This window comes from Callospermophilus lateralis, chromosome 15, assembly GCF_048772815.1.
Source record: "Callospermophilus lateralis isolate mCalLat2 chromosome 15, mCalLat2.hap1, whole genome shotgun sequence".
Lineage (NCBI taxonomy): Eukaryota > Metazoa > Chordata > Mammalia > Rodentia > Sciuridae > Callospermophilus > Callospermophilus lateralis.
This window is the reverse complement of record NC_135319.1, coordinates 60,280,155-60,295,709: the sequence shown is the minus strand read 5'-3', so window position 1 is coordinate 60,295,709 and position 15,555 is coordinate 60,280,155. Positions and strand designations below refer to the sequence as shown.

General features: G+C 35.7%; 1 protein-coding gene across 2 annotated transcripts in view; it reads left to right on the top strand.

The window, feature by feature from the left end:
• The window catches only part of Ide (insulin degrading enzyme), a 92,677-nt gene that overhangs the window by 26,164 nt on the left and 50,958 nt on the right, over nucleotides 1–15,555 (top strand). For both annotated transcript variants that reach the window (XM_076834211.2, XM_076834210.2), the window contains exon 5: nucleotides 13,908–14,030. In XM_076834211.2, coding sequence (XP_076690326.1) covers nucleotides 13,908–14,030 — 123 coding nt within the window. The remainder of the gene's footprint in view (nucleotides 1–13,907; nucleotides 14,031–15,555) is intronic.

Genomic DNA, 15,555 nt, shown 5'->3' with positions numbered 1-15,555 from the left:
AGAACTCCTCTTCAGGAGTTCCTTTCCTTCAAATACCTCCCTAGTTAGTGATAAATGATAATCAGGAAGTAGCCACAAATCTTTCAAAAATAAATCTAGTGAGTAAGATGAGTACTTCTAGTCATAAGCAAGGAACAATCTTAAAATGTCCTAGAGGGAGTTTCAGGAGTGATAAGCAAAGAGATAGATGCATTGCATGGCAAAAAGTGTATGGGTAGAGTTTGAGGAAATGTTTGTTTTTGTGATCTTACAAGGTTAGGCCATTAGTAAAGAGCAAGATAATATAAATAGCTAAGAGATAAGTGAGCTAGACTCAGTACACAAGTACAGAAAATGTGATATAAGTAATGCAAATGTCAATACTTTTGTTTTTCATAGAGATTCTCTCCATTTTTAAGGGTCCAATCATGTTTGCCAATATGATGAATGCCATACACCTCCATTCCAGAAATTATACATATATAAAATTTTGTGAAAGCAATCCTTGAAGAAGAGTCCTTGTCAGAAATTCATGTTTAATTTACTTCTGTTATTTTTTAGTGGCCTTGGGTGTTTCTGTGAGTGTGAACCATTTTGTTCATCAAGGGACTATGATTTTAAATAATATCAAGAAAATGAGTATTTTGGCGCTGGAGTTGTGGTTCAGTGGTAGAGCACTTGCCTTACATGCATGGAACACTGGGTTCAATCCTCACCACCACATAATAAAAAAATAAAGGTATTGTGTCCATCTACAGCTAAAAAAAAAAAGAAAGAAGAAAATGAGTATTTTTAAATGAATGAAGACTAAGCATTGTATTATCTATTTAAATTTCCAATAAGGTGTTTGTCCTTTACAGTGTTTTTCATTCTTCAGACATAGTATAGATCAGTGGCTTTCAAACTCTTTTTTTTTTTTTTTTCCCAGTAGGGATTTAACCCAGGGGCATTTTATTACTGAGCTACATCCCCAGCCCTTTTTATTTTTTATTTTGAGACAGGTTCTCACTAAGTTGATGAGGGCCTCACTAAATTGCTGAGGCTGCCTCTGAATTTGAGATCTTCCTGCCTCAGCCTCCCAAGCCACTGGGATTACAGGTGTGCGCCACCATGCCTGACCCACAGGTTTCTTTTATCAGTTTAAGAATTTGTTATCGTTTTCTTTGCTTTTTCTGAGTCTCTCTCTCTCTCTCTCTTTTTTTTTTTTTTCCTTTTTTTGTGGTACTGGGAATTGAACCTTGCAACACTAGGCAAACACTCGACCAGAGAGCTATATCACCAACCTAAGACTTCACAACTTTTAGAAGAAAATACATGAGAATTTTTTTGTCTTATGAAAGGAAATTTTCTTTAGTCCCCAAAGAACCAACCAGAGATAAAAACCAGATTTAAAGATAAATCTGACGGGGCTGGGGATGTGGCTCAAGCGGTAGCGTGCTCGTCTGGCACGCGTGTGGCCCGGGTTCGATCCTCAGCACCACATACAGACAAAGATGTTGTGTCCGCCAAATACTAAAAAAAAATAAATATTAAAAAAATTCTCTCTCTCTCTCCCTCTCTAAAAAAAAAAAAAAGATAAATCTGACTACACTAAAATTTTAGATTTTCTGTTTAGAATAGGCAGAAAGGCCATTTAGTAAAGATATTTGCAAGACATAAAAGAAAAACTTCTGCAAGTTAAAAAAAGAAACAACTCACTGAATAAGCAAAGGATATGAATATGGAGTTCAGAGAAAAAGGTATTTGGCCAATAAACAAGAAAAATGCTGAGATCTTTCATAATCAGGGAAATACAAAGTAAAACAATGTTATCATTTCACACTATTAGGTTGGCAACTATTTAGACAAAATCAAGTATATTGGTGAGGACGTTATAAATCATAGACTCATATACTATTGGTGGGGAAGTAAATAGATTCAACCACCTTGGAAAGCAATTTGGCAATATCTAACAAAGTGATATCTTTTGCCATTCAACCCACAGAATCTGCCTCTTGACATATACCCTGGAAAGAAGCAATTTTAGCAGTTGTGCACAGGGAACACATACAGAAATGTTCACATGACATTTTTGTACTGATGAAAAATAGGAAGTGACTTAAGTATCCATCAGCAGTTGAATACATTAATACATTTTGGTCTATTCATACAGTAGAATATTTTATAGCAGTTAAAATGAGTGAGCTAGAACTCATGTATTAAAACTAAAGAGGAAAACATTTTGAATAAAATACAAGTTGTAGAAAATTTTTAGTGTAGTATCTTTACATACAAGTTGGAAATAAGCAAAACAATACTGTATATCTTTATAGAGTTCTGGGGATGCTCTAACACCAAATTCTGATGGAGAACAGATTTTAGTTCTGTCCCTAATGGAGAAGAAAAGATTTGCATCAAACATGGCAAACTGTAGATTGATAGAATTGGATAGTGAGTTCAGGGATATTAAGTATTCTATGCATTCAAATACTTAAAAATAGAACCTGGTGCAGCAGTGGCATACATCTGTAATCTCAGCAACTTAAGAGGCTGAGATAGGAGAATCACAAGTTTGAGGCCAACCTGGGCAACTTAATAAGCAAGACCCTGTCTCAAAATAAAAGGTACTAGGCTGGAGGTGTGGCCTAGAGGTAGAGCACTTGCCCAGCAAGTGTGAAGCACTGGGTTCAATTCTCAGCACCGCATATGAATAAATAAAGATTCATCAACAATTTAAAAAAAATTTTAAAATATTTTTTAGTTATACATGGGCACAATATCTTTATTTTGTTTATTTTTATGTGGTGCTGAGGATCGAACCCAGTGCCTCACATGTACAAGACAAGCTCTCTACCACTGAGCCACAACCCCAACCCTTAAAAAATATTTTAAAAAATAAAAATAACAACAAAAAAAATTAGGGCTGGGATTATGGCTCAGTGATAGAGTGCTTGCCTAGCATGCGTGGGGCCCTGGGTTCGATCCTTAGCACCACATAAAAATAAATAAATGGAATAAAGGTATTGTGTCCAACTATAAAATTAAATATTAAAAAAAAAATTAAAGGGACTAAGGATGTAGCTCAGTGAAAGCACCCTTGGACTGAAGCCCCAATAACAATAAGTATTTTAAAATAATTCACAATTTTTTAAAGTTTCAAGTGAAATGTAAAATAGTTTTTGTATCATTATCTAAACAAAAAGGGAAAATAAAAAGACTGAGGGTACAACACTCTTCAAGATAAGCAGGGAGAGAGCTTTCTTTTGTGTGTGTGTGAGGAATGTTTGTTTACTACCCAGGTATATCTGTGTCAGAAGAAACTTGTAGGTCTCTGTTGTGTCTTAATTTTTTATTTTGCAAACCTTTGATGAAGTGCAGGATGCTCTCAAATTGCTATTTTCTGTCATGGATTCACATGTTCTGAGTTTTCACATTCTCAAACTGATACCTGGTGTAAATTTTTCTGGTTTGAGTGAGTTACTTTGTTTGACTGTTGTTGTTGCTTTAAAAAAAAAAAATGTTTGTAGTTGTAGATGGACAGAATGCCTTTATTTAATTTGTTTATTTTTATGTGGTGCTGAGGATTGAACCCAGAGCCTCACACATGCAAGGCAAGCACTCTGACACTGAGTTACAGCTCTAGCCCTTGACTATTGTTTTCATAGATACTGTTTTTAAATTGTCTCCTTGTAAGTCTTCTTGAATCCTCTAGCTGAAACTCCAACTACCAGTCCCAGCTTCTTAGGTGATTTAAAGTTTGCCTCTGAAATTGAGCGGTACTGTGAATCTCTGCTCTACCATTAGCCTGTTGAGAGACTCTAGACAAGTTTCTTTCTTTCTTTCTTTCTTTTAATATTTATTTTTTAATTCTCGGCGGACACAACATCTTTGTTTGTATGTGGTGCTGGGGATCGAACCTGGGCTGCACGCATGCCAGGCGAGCACGCTACTCCTTGAACCACGTCCCCAGCCCCTAGACAAGTTTCTTAACTTCTCTAAGCCTCAGTTTTCTCCCACATCCAGAGGAGAATTAAATGGGATTGTGCACATGCAGTGGATAGACAGAAGTCTAGTTATAATAAGCTAAATAACTTATAGTAATCTTCATAATAACAATGTAACAGCTGATTGGTAGCTGTGCAAAGACTTAAGACTTTGAAAAGGTCCTTGCCATGAGGTGTGATCTTGCCAAGTGCTGCTTAAAGGGCCAGTAGGTTTGATGAACTATATGTATTAGCTATTAGAGACGTGCTGTTTTATTTTCTTTTAAATTGAACTCATATGATTTGTATCCACATGGCTTTCCCCCCTCATCATTCGCATATACCTTTATTTTTACTTCTCTAGGTTTTGCTAAATTGGAAGCCTTAAATCTGTGCAGTTTTGTTCTCATTATTTATTTATTTATTTTTCTTTCAGTAGAATTAAAAGTGGGAACAGTTGAAGTCCAAGTGGAGGTGGGGGAAATAAAACAGACACTCCTTGATGTATAGGTAGAATAAAAGGTACAGTAGAGAGACACATGGAAGTAGAAGGTGGAGCTGTATTTTCAGTATGTGTGACATTTTTCTTACTTGTTATATATTCTAGTGTGCTTATAGAAAATACCATAAAACCATAAATAGGTGAAGGAAAATCTTTTTTTATTAGTAGACAAGTAGTTTTTTGGTCTTCCTATACATATAAAGTCCATTAGAAAATACAAAGAAGGCTGGACATAGTGGCGGCACATGCCTGTAATCCCAGCGACTTAGGAAGCTGAAGCAGGAGGATTGCAAGTTCAAGGTCAGCTTCAACAATTTTTTTTTTTAATATTTATTTTTTAGTATTTGGCGGACACAACATCTTTGTTTGTATGTGGTGCTGAGGATCGAACCCGGGCCGCACGCATGCCAGGCAAGCATGCTACCGTTTGAGCCACATCCCCAGCCCAGCTTCAACAATTTAGTAAGGTCATAAGTAACCTAGTGAGAGACCCTGTCTCAAAATAAAATATAAAAAGGGCTGGGGATGTGGCGCCCTTGGATCAATTCTCAATATCCCCTTAAAAAATAGGAGAGAGGTGTAACTAGTATCTTTGCAGTAGAGGTAAATAAATTTTGGGGAGGAAAGGCAAACCCAGGATTTTACTGAAGGATAATCTTAGGTTTGATTTTTCTAGGATCATCATCTCTTCCTTTTCTCCCCCCCCTCCTCTGATTTTCATGGAGTGCTGTGCTAAGCACTTTATCTGGAATAGTTAATTTAATTCTCACAATAATCCTAGTAGGTAGATGCTCTTCCTATTTTTATCTTACTGATAAGTAAACTGAAACTCAGGAGAAGATGATTAAATTGCCTTGGGTCACTCTGCTTTTAAGTGCTGAAGTCAGGTCTGAACACAGATTTGTAACTTTCAACCACTATTCTGTTTGGTCTGCTGTAGTGTTACATAGGTTTGAATTCTCCAGAATATCAGAGGAGATGTCATTTAAATTCTGAAAAGTAGGTAGAATTTTCTTTAGCAGAAGGAAAGGAAACTAATATTTATTGTGTGGGTACTAAGCGCTACCCACTAAGTGGGGGCTCTACCTAATGTGATTTCACTTAACCTTCAGTACAGTACTGAAATTGCATTGTCTCCTTTGAGAGAGATACTGAGAGAGAATTAGACTAAAGTTTCAGAGCCTTGTGGGAAGTACAGGGAAGAAAGAGAGTCAGTGGTAGTAGAAATGTCGGGTAGGTTATGGGATGCACCAGCAAGTCATTCAGAACTCAGATTGTTTTTTTTGTTAGATTGACCTTCCAACAAACCATGACAAGAATAAAAGATCAAGGAGAGAGCTCAGCATTTTTTGTAGGGCATAAGTTAGGATAATTTGAGGTGCATGTGTATATGTGTGTATGTTGCTAGAAAGCAAACCTGTGGCTTCACATAAGTGCTCTTCTACTGAGCTTCATCCGCAGACTGATAGTTTGGCATTGACAAGTATATTTTTACATAGGAAAGTAGGAAGGAACACAATAGGAAAATGGATTAGAACAAAAGTACCAATTTTGAAATATGAATCATAAATTTGTTCAAAGACTATCTGATCCTAGAAGGAAGATACCAACATAAAATTAAGACTCTTATTAATTTTCTACTTTGTCCCCTCTCCCACTCTTATTTCTTCCCTCCACCTTTTTTAGTGAATAATTTTAAGCATACACAAAACCACATAAAATACTATAATGAATACTATGTGTGCATCATCCTGTCCCTGGCTAGTCCTATGTGATCCATTCATCCTCTTTTATTGTTTTGAAGAGGTTCTAGACATCATTTCACTCAAAAATATTCTAATATGTATTTATTTCTGAAGATAATGACTCATTTTTAAAACAACAAAAATACCATTATATTGCATCATTAAATATCCAGTTAGTGTTCAAATTCCTAGTTGCCTTACAAAAAATCTTAATTTTTAAAACTTTATTTGAGGGGCTAAGGGTGTAGATCAATGGTAGCGCCCTTGCCTAGCATGCTGGGTTGGAGCCCCAGCATTGTAGCTAATCAGTCAATCAAAATTTATTTGAGTCATAATCCATGTTAATGTTCAAATATTAGTGATTGCTGTGACTTTTAAGTCTCTTTTTTAGTCTATAAGTTCATCCTTTATTTCTTCCCTCATTCTTTTCTTTGCCACCTCCCCTGGACAATTTATTTATTGACATATAGATTATTTGTTTTGTAGAACTTCTTATAGCACAGATTTTTCTGATTGTATCCTCCCAAATGTTTTGTTATGTATAGTTGAGGTTTACAACATGACATGATGGGATACATACAGTTTAAGTGATGGTTTATAGTGAAGCACATTAACGTATCTGTTATCTCACATAGTTATTTTTTGATGATGAGATTAGCCAAAATTTACTTAACAAAAATTCCCAGTACAATTTTATTAACTTGAGTCTTCCTATTGTACATTCAATCTCTAAACTCATTCATCCTACATGTTATTTTTATCCTTTGACCTATGTCTCTCCATTTCTTCTCTTCCTAGCCCACTCCCATGTCCACTGTGTTTTGTTTTCTATCTCTGTGTATTTGAGCTTTCCTCCTCACATTTTTAGGTGAGATTGCCATAACACAGGTTTGTCTGTGTTATGGCAAATGGTAGAGTCTCCTCTCTTAAGGCTGAATAATATTCCATTGTGTAACTATACCACATTTTCTTTATGCATTTGTTTGTTGATGAACTCTTAGATTGTTCCCATATCTTGGCTATTGGGAACAATTCTAATATGCATGGGAGTACAGATATCTTTGTGAGGTGATGATTTTCTTTCCTTTGTGTGTATACCCAAAAGAGGGATTGCTGGGTCATATAATGGTTCTATTTTTAATTTCTTTAGGAATGCCCCTTCTCTTTTCCATAATTAGTATACCAGTCTACATTCCCTCCAACAGTTTACTAGGGTTCTTTTTTCTTCATATTCACTAGCATTTGTTATCTGTTGTCTTTTTGATAATAGCCATTCTTATAGGTATGAGGTGGTATATCAGAGTGGTTTTAATTTGCCTTTCCCTGGTGTTGAGCACCTGTTTGTATATCTGTTAGCCATTTTTATCTCTTCTTTGGAGAAAAAGCTGTTCAGATCCTTTGCCCATTTTTAAATCAGGTTATTTGTTTTTCTGCTATTAAGGTGTACAAATTCTTTATAATTTTTGGTCCCCTGCCCCAGTACTGGGGATTGAACTACATCTCTACTGAGCTACATCCCCAGCTCTTTTTATTATTAAGTTTGAGACAGGGTCTTACTAAGTATTTTCCAGACTGGTCTTGGACTTGTGGTTCTTCTCTCTCAGCCTCCCAGAGTTAATGGGATCATAGATGTGCACCACCCTGCCTGGCATAAATATTAGATTAGTGTCTTACTTATGATATGTGGTTTACAAATATTTTCCCATTCCAAAGGTTGCCTTTGCATTTTGTTGATTGTTTCCTCTTCTGTGCAGAAGTTTTTTAGTTTTAATATAATCCCAATTCTATTATTTTGCTTTTGTGTCCTGAATTTTTAATTTAACATGTAAGAAAATTATTGCCATTGTCATAATTTTTAGGAGTTTTCCCCCTGTATACTTTTCTAGTATTTTTGTGATTTTAGTTCTTTTTTTTTAAATTATTTTTTATACCTTTTATTTTATTTATTTATTTTTATGTGGTGCTGAGGATCAAACCCAGGGCCTCACACATGTGAGGTGAGCACTCTCCCATGTGCAACAATTCCAACCCCATGATTTCAGTTCTTATATTTAGTTCTTTATCCATTTTGGTCTCAACTCTTCTGTGTTTTCAAAAGTGACAGGTTTATAAAGAGGCTTGATCAGATTCATGTTTGTCTTTTTTTTTTTTTGACAAGACAACTTCCTAAGTTGTGATGTGTTTTTCCATTGGGTATTGAATGTCCGGTTGTCTCTTTATTGTGTTGTATTTATGACGTTGTATTTATGATCCTAATTCTGATTCTTTAGTTCTGTTATTTCTTCTCTATTGTTTTACTGGAATGCTGCTATGAAAAGAAAACCCCCTTTTGTACTATTTGGCCACTGGTATCGTTACTGTACAAAAGGCAGGGCAAGTGCTTGATTCAGTCCATTCATTTACTAGTTTTCAAAATGATCAATTGATTTTGTAGTGTCCTTCAATGATAACTAACTTGTTTTTTTGAGTATCTCAGTAAACTCATTGACATTAAAATCTTTGATATAGTTCAACCCACTTACTCATTTATTCCCTAAGCTTTTGCCTCCCTCCTGCCCTGCCATTTTGGAATTTGTATCTATGGAAAAGTAGAAGTTTACACTTGATTAATCCATTTCTTGTTTTCAGTAGAGATTTTGCAGTGGCACGTAGGAGGCTTTCACTGAAATTCTCCTTTTTTACAGTGTGCATTTTGTACTTGCATGTACTTACCCATCTGCAGGGAAATTGCCCTTTTTAATTCTGTAGGAAAATTCATATATATCCAAAGGCTCTTCCAGGATTTTTAGAATATTGCTGTAGCAAGATGAAAGGGCATTTTTTAAAAAAAGTTTATTATGCCAGCCAGGCAGGATGATGCACCCCTGTAATCCCAGTAGTTTAGGAGGCTGAGGCAAGAGGATCACAAGTTCAAAGCCAGCCTCAGTAATTAGCAAGGTTCTAACAACTTAGCAAGATCCCATCTCAAAAAGGATTAGGGATGGGGCTGGGGATGTGGCTCAAGCGGTAGTGCGCTCGCCTGGCATGCGTGAGGCCCGGGTTCGATCCTCATCACCACATGCAAACAAAGATGTTGTGTCCGCCGATAACTAAAATAAAATAAATATTAAAAAATTCTCTCTCTCTCTCTCTCTCTCTCTCTCACTCTCTCTTTAAAAAAAAAAAAAAAAAAAAAGGATTGGAGATGTAGCTCAGTGGTTAAGTGCCCTGAGATTCAATTCCTGGTACCAAAAAAAAAAAAAATTAAATTCTAAACTAACTATAAATATATTAATCTAACCTTCAGAATCTGGTTTTCAAAAAGCATTTAAGATTATCATAGAACTTCACAAGTTGACCTTTCCCTGAGAACCTTATTATATACATAGTTAGAAGTATCTCTATTTTCTAAGATAGATTTCTTAATGAATTCAGGGGCACTCAACCACTGAGCCACATCCCCAGCCCTATTTTGTATTTTATTTAGAGACAGGGTCTCACTGAGTTGCTCAGCACCTCACCATTGCTGAGGCTGGCTTTAAACTCGAGATCCTTCTGTCTCAGCCTCCTGAGCCACTAGGATTACAGGCGTGCACCACTGCACCAGCTCTAAGACAGATTTCTAAAACATCAAACTCCTTTTTTTTCTTAGTGTAAGAATTGTATTGCTGGGGCTGGGGATGTGGCTCAAGTGGTAGCGCGCTCGCCTGGCATGCCTGCGGCCCGGGTTCGATTCTCAGCACCACGTACAAACAAAGATGTTGTGTCCGCCGATAACTAAAAAATAAATATTAAAAAATTTCTCTCTCTCTCTCTCTCTCTCTCTCTCTCTCACTCTCTCCTCTCTCACTCTCTCTTTAAAAAAAAAAAAAAAAGAATTGTATTGCTGTATTGCTGGCCTCAGAATTTTCTAGAAAAACAAATTTTATATAATGGAAAACCAGCATCTGTATACATGAGTACTAAGTTTGCAAGCTTTTTTTGTTTTAAGTAGAATTTTAAATACTTGTTAAAATGAAAATGTACAGTAGCATTTACTGGATTTTGCAGTTCACAAAAACCCTTTTCACATTCATTATTGCTTGCTTGCTTGCTTTTTTGGTGCAAGGCAAACCTAGGCCTCACACATGCTGGCACACTTTACCACTGAGTTAAATTCTCAACCCTTATTATCACGTTTCTTAAGCTTCATAACAACCTGAGTTAATATTGAGTACTTATTGTCTGACAGATTCTATGCTGAGCCTTAATGTGGATTGTTTAGTTTTAATCTTCACAGCAATGTTGCTAGTGGGTATTTTTCTTATTCCTATTTATGAGTCAACTGTGGCTTAGAGAGGTTAAGAAGTTTGTCTGTGCCTTATAGCTAGGAAGTGAAGGAGTCAGGGATTGAGTCCTTGCTCTTAACCACTAGCGTATATCCATGTCATCTGTATTTTTTTATAATTTTTAATTTATTTTATGTGGTGCTGAGGATCGAACCCAGGCCTTTCACCTGCGAGGCGAGTGCTCTACCACTGAGCCACAACCCCAGCCCTCATCTATATTTTTACAGATTAAACAAACCACCCCTTGGAAATATTTGGAGACTTTTCCCAAGTTGCTTAATTAGTATGTGATGGAGTCAGGACCAGAATCCCTGAATCCTCCAAGTGCCAAGGCAGTGCTTTCTCCCAACAGGCCCCTGGTCAGCAACCCTGCTTTCCTCAGTCCACTGCTGGAACTTGCCCTAACAGCAACAGAACCAAAAAGATACGATTCAAGATTTTAGTAGCAGCATTTTAACTTGATATAAATGACCCAGCTGAATTAGCACTAAATTAGGACAGTACATATCTAGAGACTGAACTAGTACTTGATATCCAAACCACATTCATGTTCTCCACACATTGATTTCTAGGTGGAGCCAGTCATCTGGACCATTTACTCAGCTTTCTTTACTGCTTTTCTAGCCACAATGTCTATTTTTTTCCCCTTGAGAAATATGTGCATCTTTTTGATGAATGATCTACCCAGAAGCCAGGAGTCCCTCCTACAATTCAAATTATAACCAGCAGTAGCTGCTATTTATTGTCTGTTTTCTGCTATCCAGAGTATTATGTTAAATACTTAGTATTTTACAAATTTATGATGATGTTGTTGTCATACAAAGAGATACCTACCCAGGCATTTGCCAGATCATTCTCTTGTCACACTGCTTAAAGAAATGGAACACTAGAATTTCAGTTTGAGTGTCTGGATACACTTCTTCAACTGTGTTTCCTCCCGAGAGATAACTACTATCTTAAGTTTGGAGATTCTTATTCCCATGCTTCTAATTTTAATGTTTTTAGGTTTCATGAAAATTGTATTTTATTATGTATAATCTCTACCACTTGTATTTTTTTTATTCTTATGTTTATAAGAGTTATCCACGTTGATGAGTATACCTCTGGTAGTTTTTAAATTTTTATTACTTTTTAAATTTTTTCATGAAATAAGTGTACTAGGTTTATCTATTTTCTTCCTTTTTTGAAAATATTTTTTAAATTTTTTTTTCAGTTGTAGTTGGACACAATGACTTTATTTCATTTATTTATTTTTATGTGGTGCTGAGGATCGAATCCAGCGCCTCCCACGTGCTAGGCGAGCGGTCTACCATTGAGCCACAACCCCAGCCCCCATTTTCTTATTGGAACAGTATTGCTATGAGCATTCTTGTACACAGACTTATCTGGGGTTCATATATGTAAGAGTAGAATTACTCTGTCATAGGAGATATATATCTTCAGATTCACTAGATATTGCCAAATTGTTGACTGTAGTGATTGATTCAGTGTGCACTCTGTTGAGCAGTGTCTGAGTTCTCATTTCTCTGCATCCTAAATAGTAATTGGTATTATCAGAATTTACAATTCTTGCTATTTATTGGATGTTAAATATTAGTCTTCTGCTTTTTTACATTATTTTTTTCTTATTTGGTATAAATCTACAATGTCAGGCTAGAAGTGTAAGCCTAAGAGAACTTGCTCAAGGCCATGCAACCAGAAGAGGGCTGACCCTGGATTAAATGATAATTCTGCCAGTACCAAAGCCAATGCCTGTTCTTCTGCATCTTCTTATCTGGAGATCACAGCATTGATGCTAATAGTGTCAGCTTGGTAATTTAAGGACTGATTATGGAGTTTTGTGCATTTTCTCCTTGTTCTTTTCTTCATCTGTTTCTTGAGAACTTCCATCAAAATATAGAAACATTGTGAAAAGAAAAGCCAGCCTTCCTGTTTTTAGTAAACTTGATCTCTTTGCTCTACTATTCTACCTTGGATTTTTAGTAGATCCACCCCCACCTGTTTTCCTTTTTCCTCTCTAGCTTCTCCATATGAGAGAAAACATGCTACCTTCTGAATCTGACTTATTTTGCTTCTTAACATGATGGTCTCTAGGAAATCTGGAATTTTAAAAAATATTTTTTGTCAATGGACCTTTATGTTTTCTATTTTTATTTATATGCAATGCTGATAATCAAACCCAATTCTATCCAATTCTCCTTAGGTAGAAGGAGAGGATATGTTCAGATTCTGAGTAGAGAAGATTTGGAATTGAATTAAAGCTTAACTGAAAAGGAATAGTATTAATTTAAAAAGACTGTAAAGTTGGGTAGGAAGCTACTTCTAGTGGTTGTGAATGTGTGACTGCTTTGTTACTAGAAAAGGGCAAGGAACACTTACGAGGCTATTTCTTCTAAGTTCTTTTTCTTCACTAGATCACTCACTTCAGACATTCTGGGACATGAATCTTGACTCAGTTCTAAACAATACTACTGAACTAAAGACTGGTTTGGAGAATACCATTTGGTGGTTTTCTGTAGATATTCAATTAGCAAAAAAGAGATATTCTCCCAAAGCCAATTCATTAGCCATTATAAGAAAGGGGGAAAAAAATAAACCAAATGAAGAACACATTTTCCCAGTTTTATCTCTGCACTGAGTAGTGCAAGCAGGACCAATAACAAGAGTTACTATATTAGGATCTTAGGATATTTCTCGTCAAGATGACATTTTAGAGAGATACCAACCATTGGAATTTCATCTCCCAGTCCCTAGTTTGCGTGGTCTTTACCAGAAAGGTACTGTTTAGAGAGTTTCACTATTTGTTTTGGACAGGGATGTTTTTTATCCTAATTGAATTAGTTATTAAAGTTTTATGGGAGAGCTCATAGAGGTATATATCACTGTAGATTTATAAAAACAACATTGCATCCTATTTTTACCAGTCTAGACCAAATCCCTGAGAATTCACATTACAAATGTAATAATGCGTCAGCTCAAAATAGTAAATATTTTCTTTTCTTTTCACAAGTAACTTGGCAAGTTCCAAAAAGATCCCTCAATGACAGTTATTAATTATGGAGTGCATTGGGAATTGAAAATTAAAAGAAGTGTAATGGAGGCCATGTTGATCTTGTTTTGTTTCAAAAATGCCTAATAGTAATCAGATAATACCTATCTCATTGGGAATTTACGAAGCATAATTTTTATAAGACACTTTTAGTTCCTTATAGAAAACCATAGTTTAAAATATTAATAGTACTATATGGTCCTGTTTATTATAACACTGACATTTAAACATTTTTGACTAACATTGTATATGTTAGTTTGATCTCTCCTTTTTAAGTTCATCTTGTAGCAGTGTCAGTGATAATTAACAACACTTTCAAGTCCACACATTTTGCTTTAAGTAATGCCTTTTCTTCCCTTTCAGGTAACAAATATACTCTAGAGACTCGACCCAACCAAGAAGGCATTGATGTAAGACAAGAGCTACTGAAGTTCCATTCTACTTATTATTCCTCCAACTTAATGGCTATTTGTGTTTTGGGCCGAGGTAAGAATTCTTTAAAATTTTCATATAATTGGGTAATCTAAGTTTTTTTGTTTTTCCTACTTCAACTTTTTTCAAAATATTAAAAGAAGGATATAAGATATAGGTGTTTATCTGTTCAATCTTTTTTTTTTTTAAATACTGGTGATTGAACCCAGGATTACTTTACCACTGGGCTACATTCTCAGTTTTTAAAATTTTATTTATTTGGTGCCAGGAATTGAACCTAGGGGCTCTTAACCACTGAGCCACATTCCCAGCTCTCTTTTTATTCTTCTATTTTGCGACAGGGTCTCACAGATTTGCTTAGGCTTCAATAAATTGCTAAGGCTGGCTTTGAACTTGATATCCCCTACCTCAGCCTTCTGAGCCTCTGGGATTACAGGTGTGTGCCACCATGTCCAGCTGCTCCAGGTCTTTTAAAAATGATCTACTTATTGCAGAATACATGGATGAGAATTTTAATTTATTTATTATTTATTTTTTGGTTATACATGGACACAATATCTTTATTTTGTTTATTTTTATGTGGTGCTGAGGATCGAACCCAGGGTCTCTCACATGCGAGGCAAGCGTTCTACCACTGAGCCACAACCCCAGCCCCATGGATGAGAATTTTTAATTCGTTGTATTCCAAAAACAAGTTTATGTAGCTTAAATGGAGACCTGAAGAAACAAATTATCAGTAGCTAGTCTCACCAAGTATGTGTAGGGAAAAGAAGTTTGAAGAAAGATGGACAGACTTGACTTTTTTTTTTAATTAACGTTTTAAAAATTATTTTTATTTTATTTTATTTTATTTATTTATTTATTTATTTTTATGTGGTGCTAAGGATCAAACCAGTGCCTCATACATCCTAGGCAAGCACTCTGCAACTGAGTTATAGCCACAGCCCCAAATTTGACTTAACAATTTATTAATCTAGAAACAAAATTTAAAAAGCAGATGATGATACACTGAAAAAAACTGTCTGTAAACAACAAAGGTTTGATTTTTGTTTTTTGTTTTTATGGTGGTGAGAATCAAACCCAGGGCCTCATAAGTACTAGGGAAACACTCTTTCACTAAGTCAGGTTCATAGCCCTCAAAGATTGAATCTTTAATATGTGTTTTCTTTCTAGAGCTTAGTAATTCTTGGGGCTGGGTTGTAGCTCAGTGGTGTATGTACTTAAGGATATGCAAGATCCTGTGTTCAACACCAAAATAATAGTAGTAATAATATTGGAAGAGAGTTGTGATCATCTTACCCGAGAGCCTTATTTTATGTAGTAGTAGGAGGAGTAGTAATATGTGTGTGGGGGCGGAATTTATCCCACATAGAAAGGTATAAAACAAAATGTAAGTTCTTCCTCTTTATCATGCATCCCCTGACAGCTATGCCCTTTCCTCAAAGATCGTCAACTTAAGGCTTTTGTTGTTTTATTACTTTTTTTTTCTTTTTTTGGTATCAGGGTTTGAACTCAGGGATACATGACCACTGAGCCACATCCCCAGCCCTATTTTGTATTTTATTTAGAGACAGGGTCT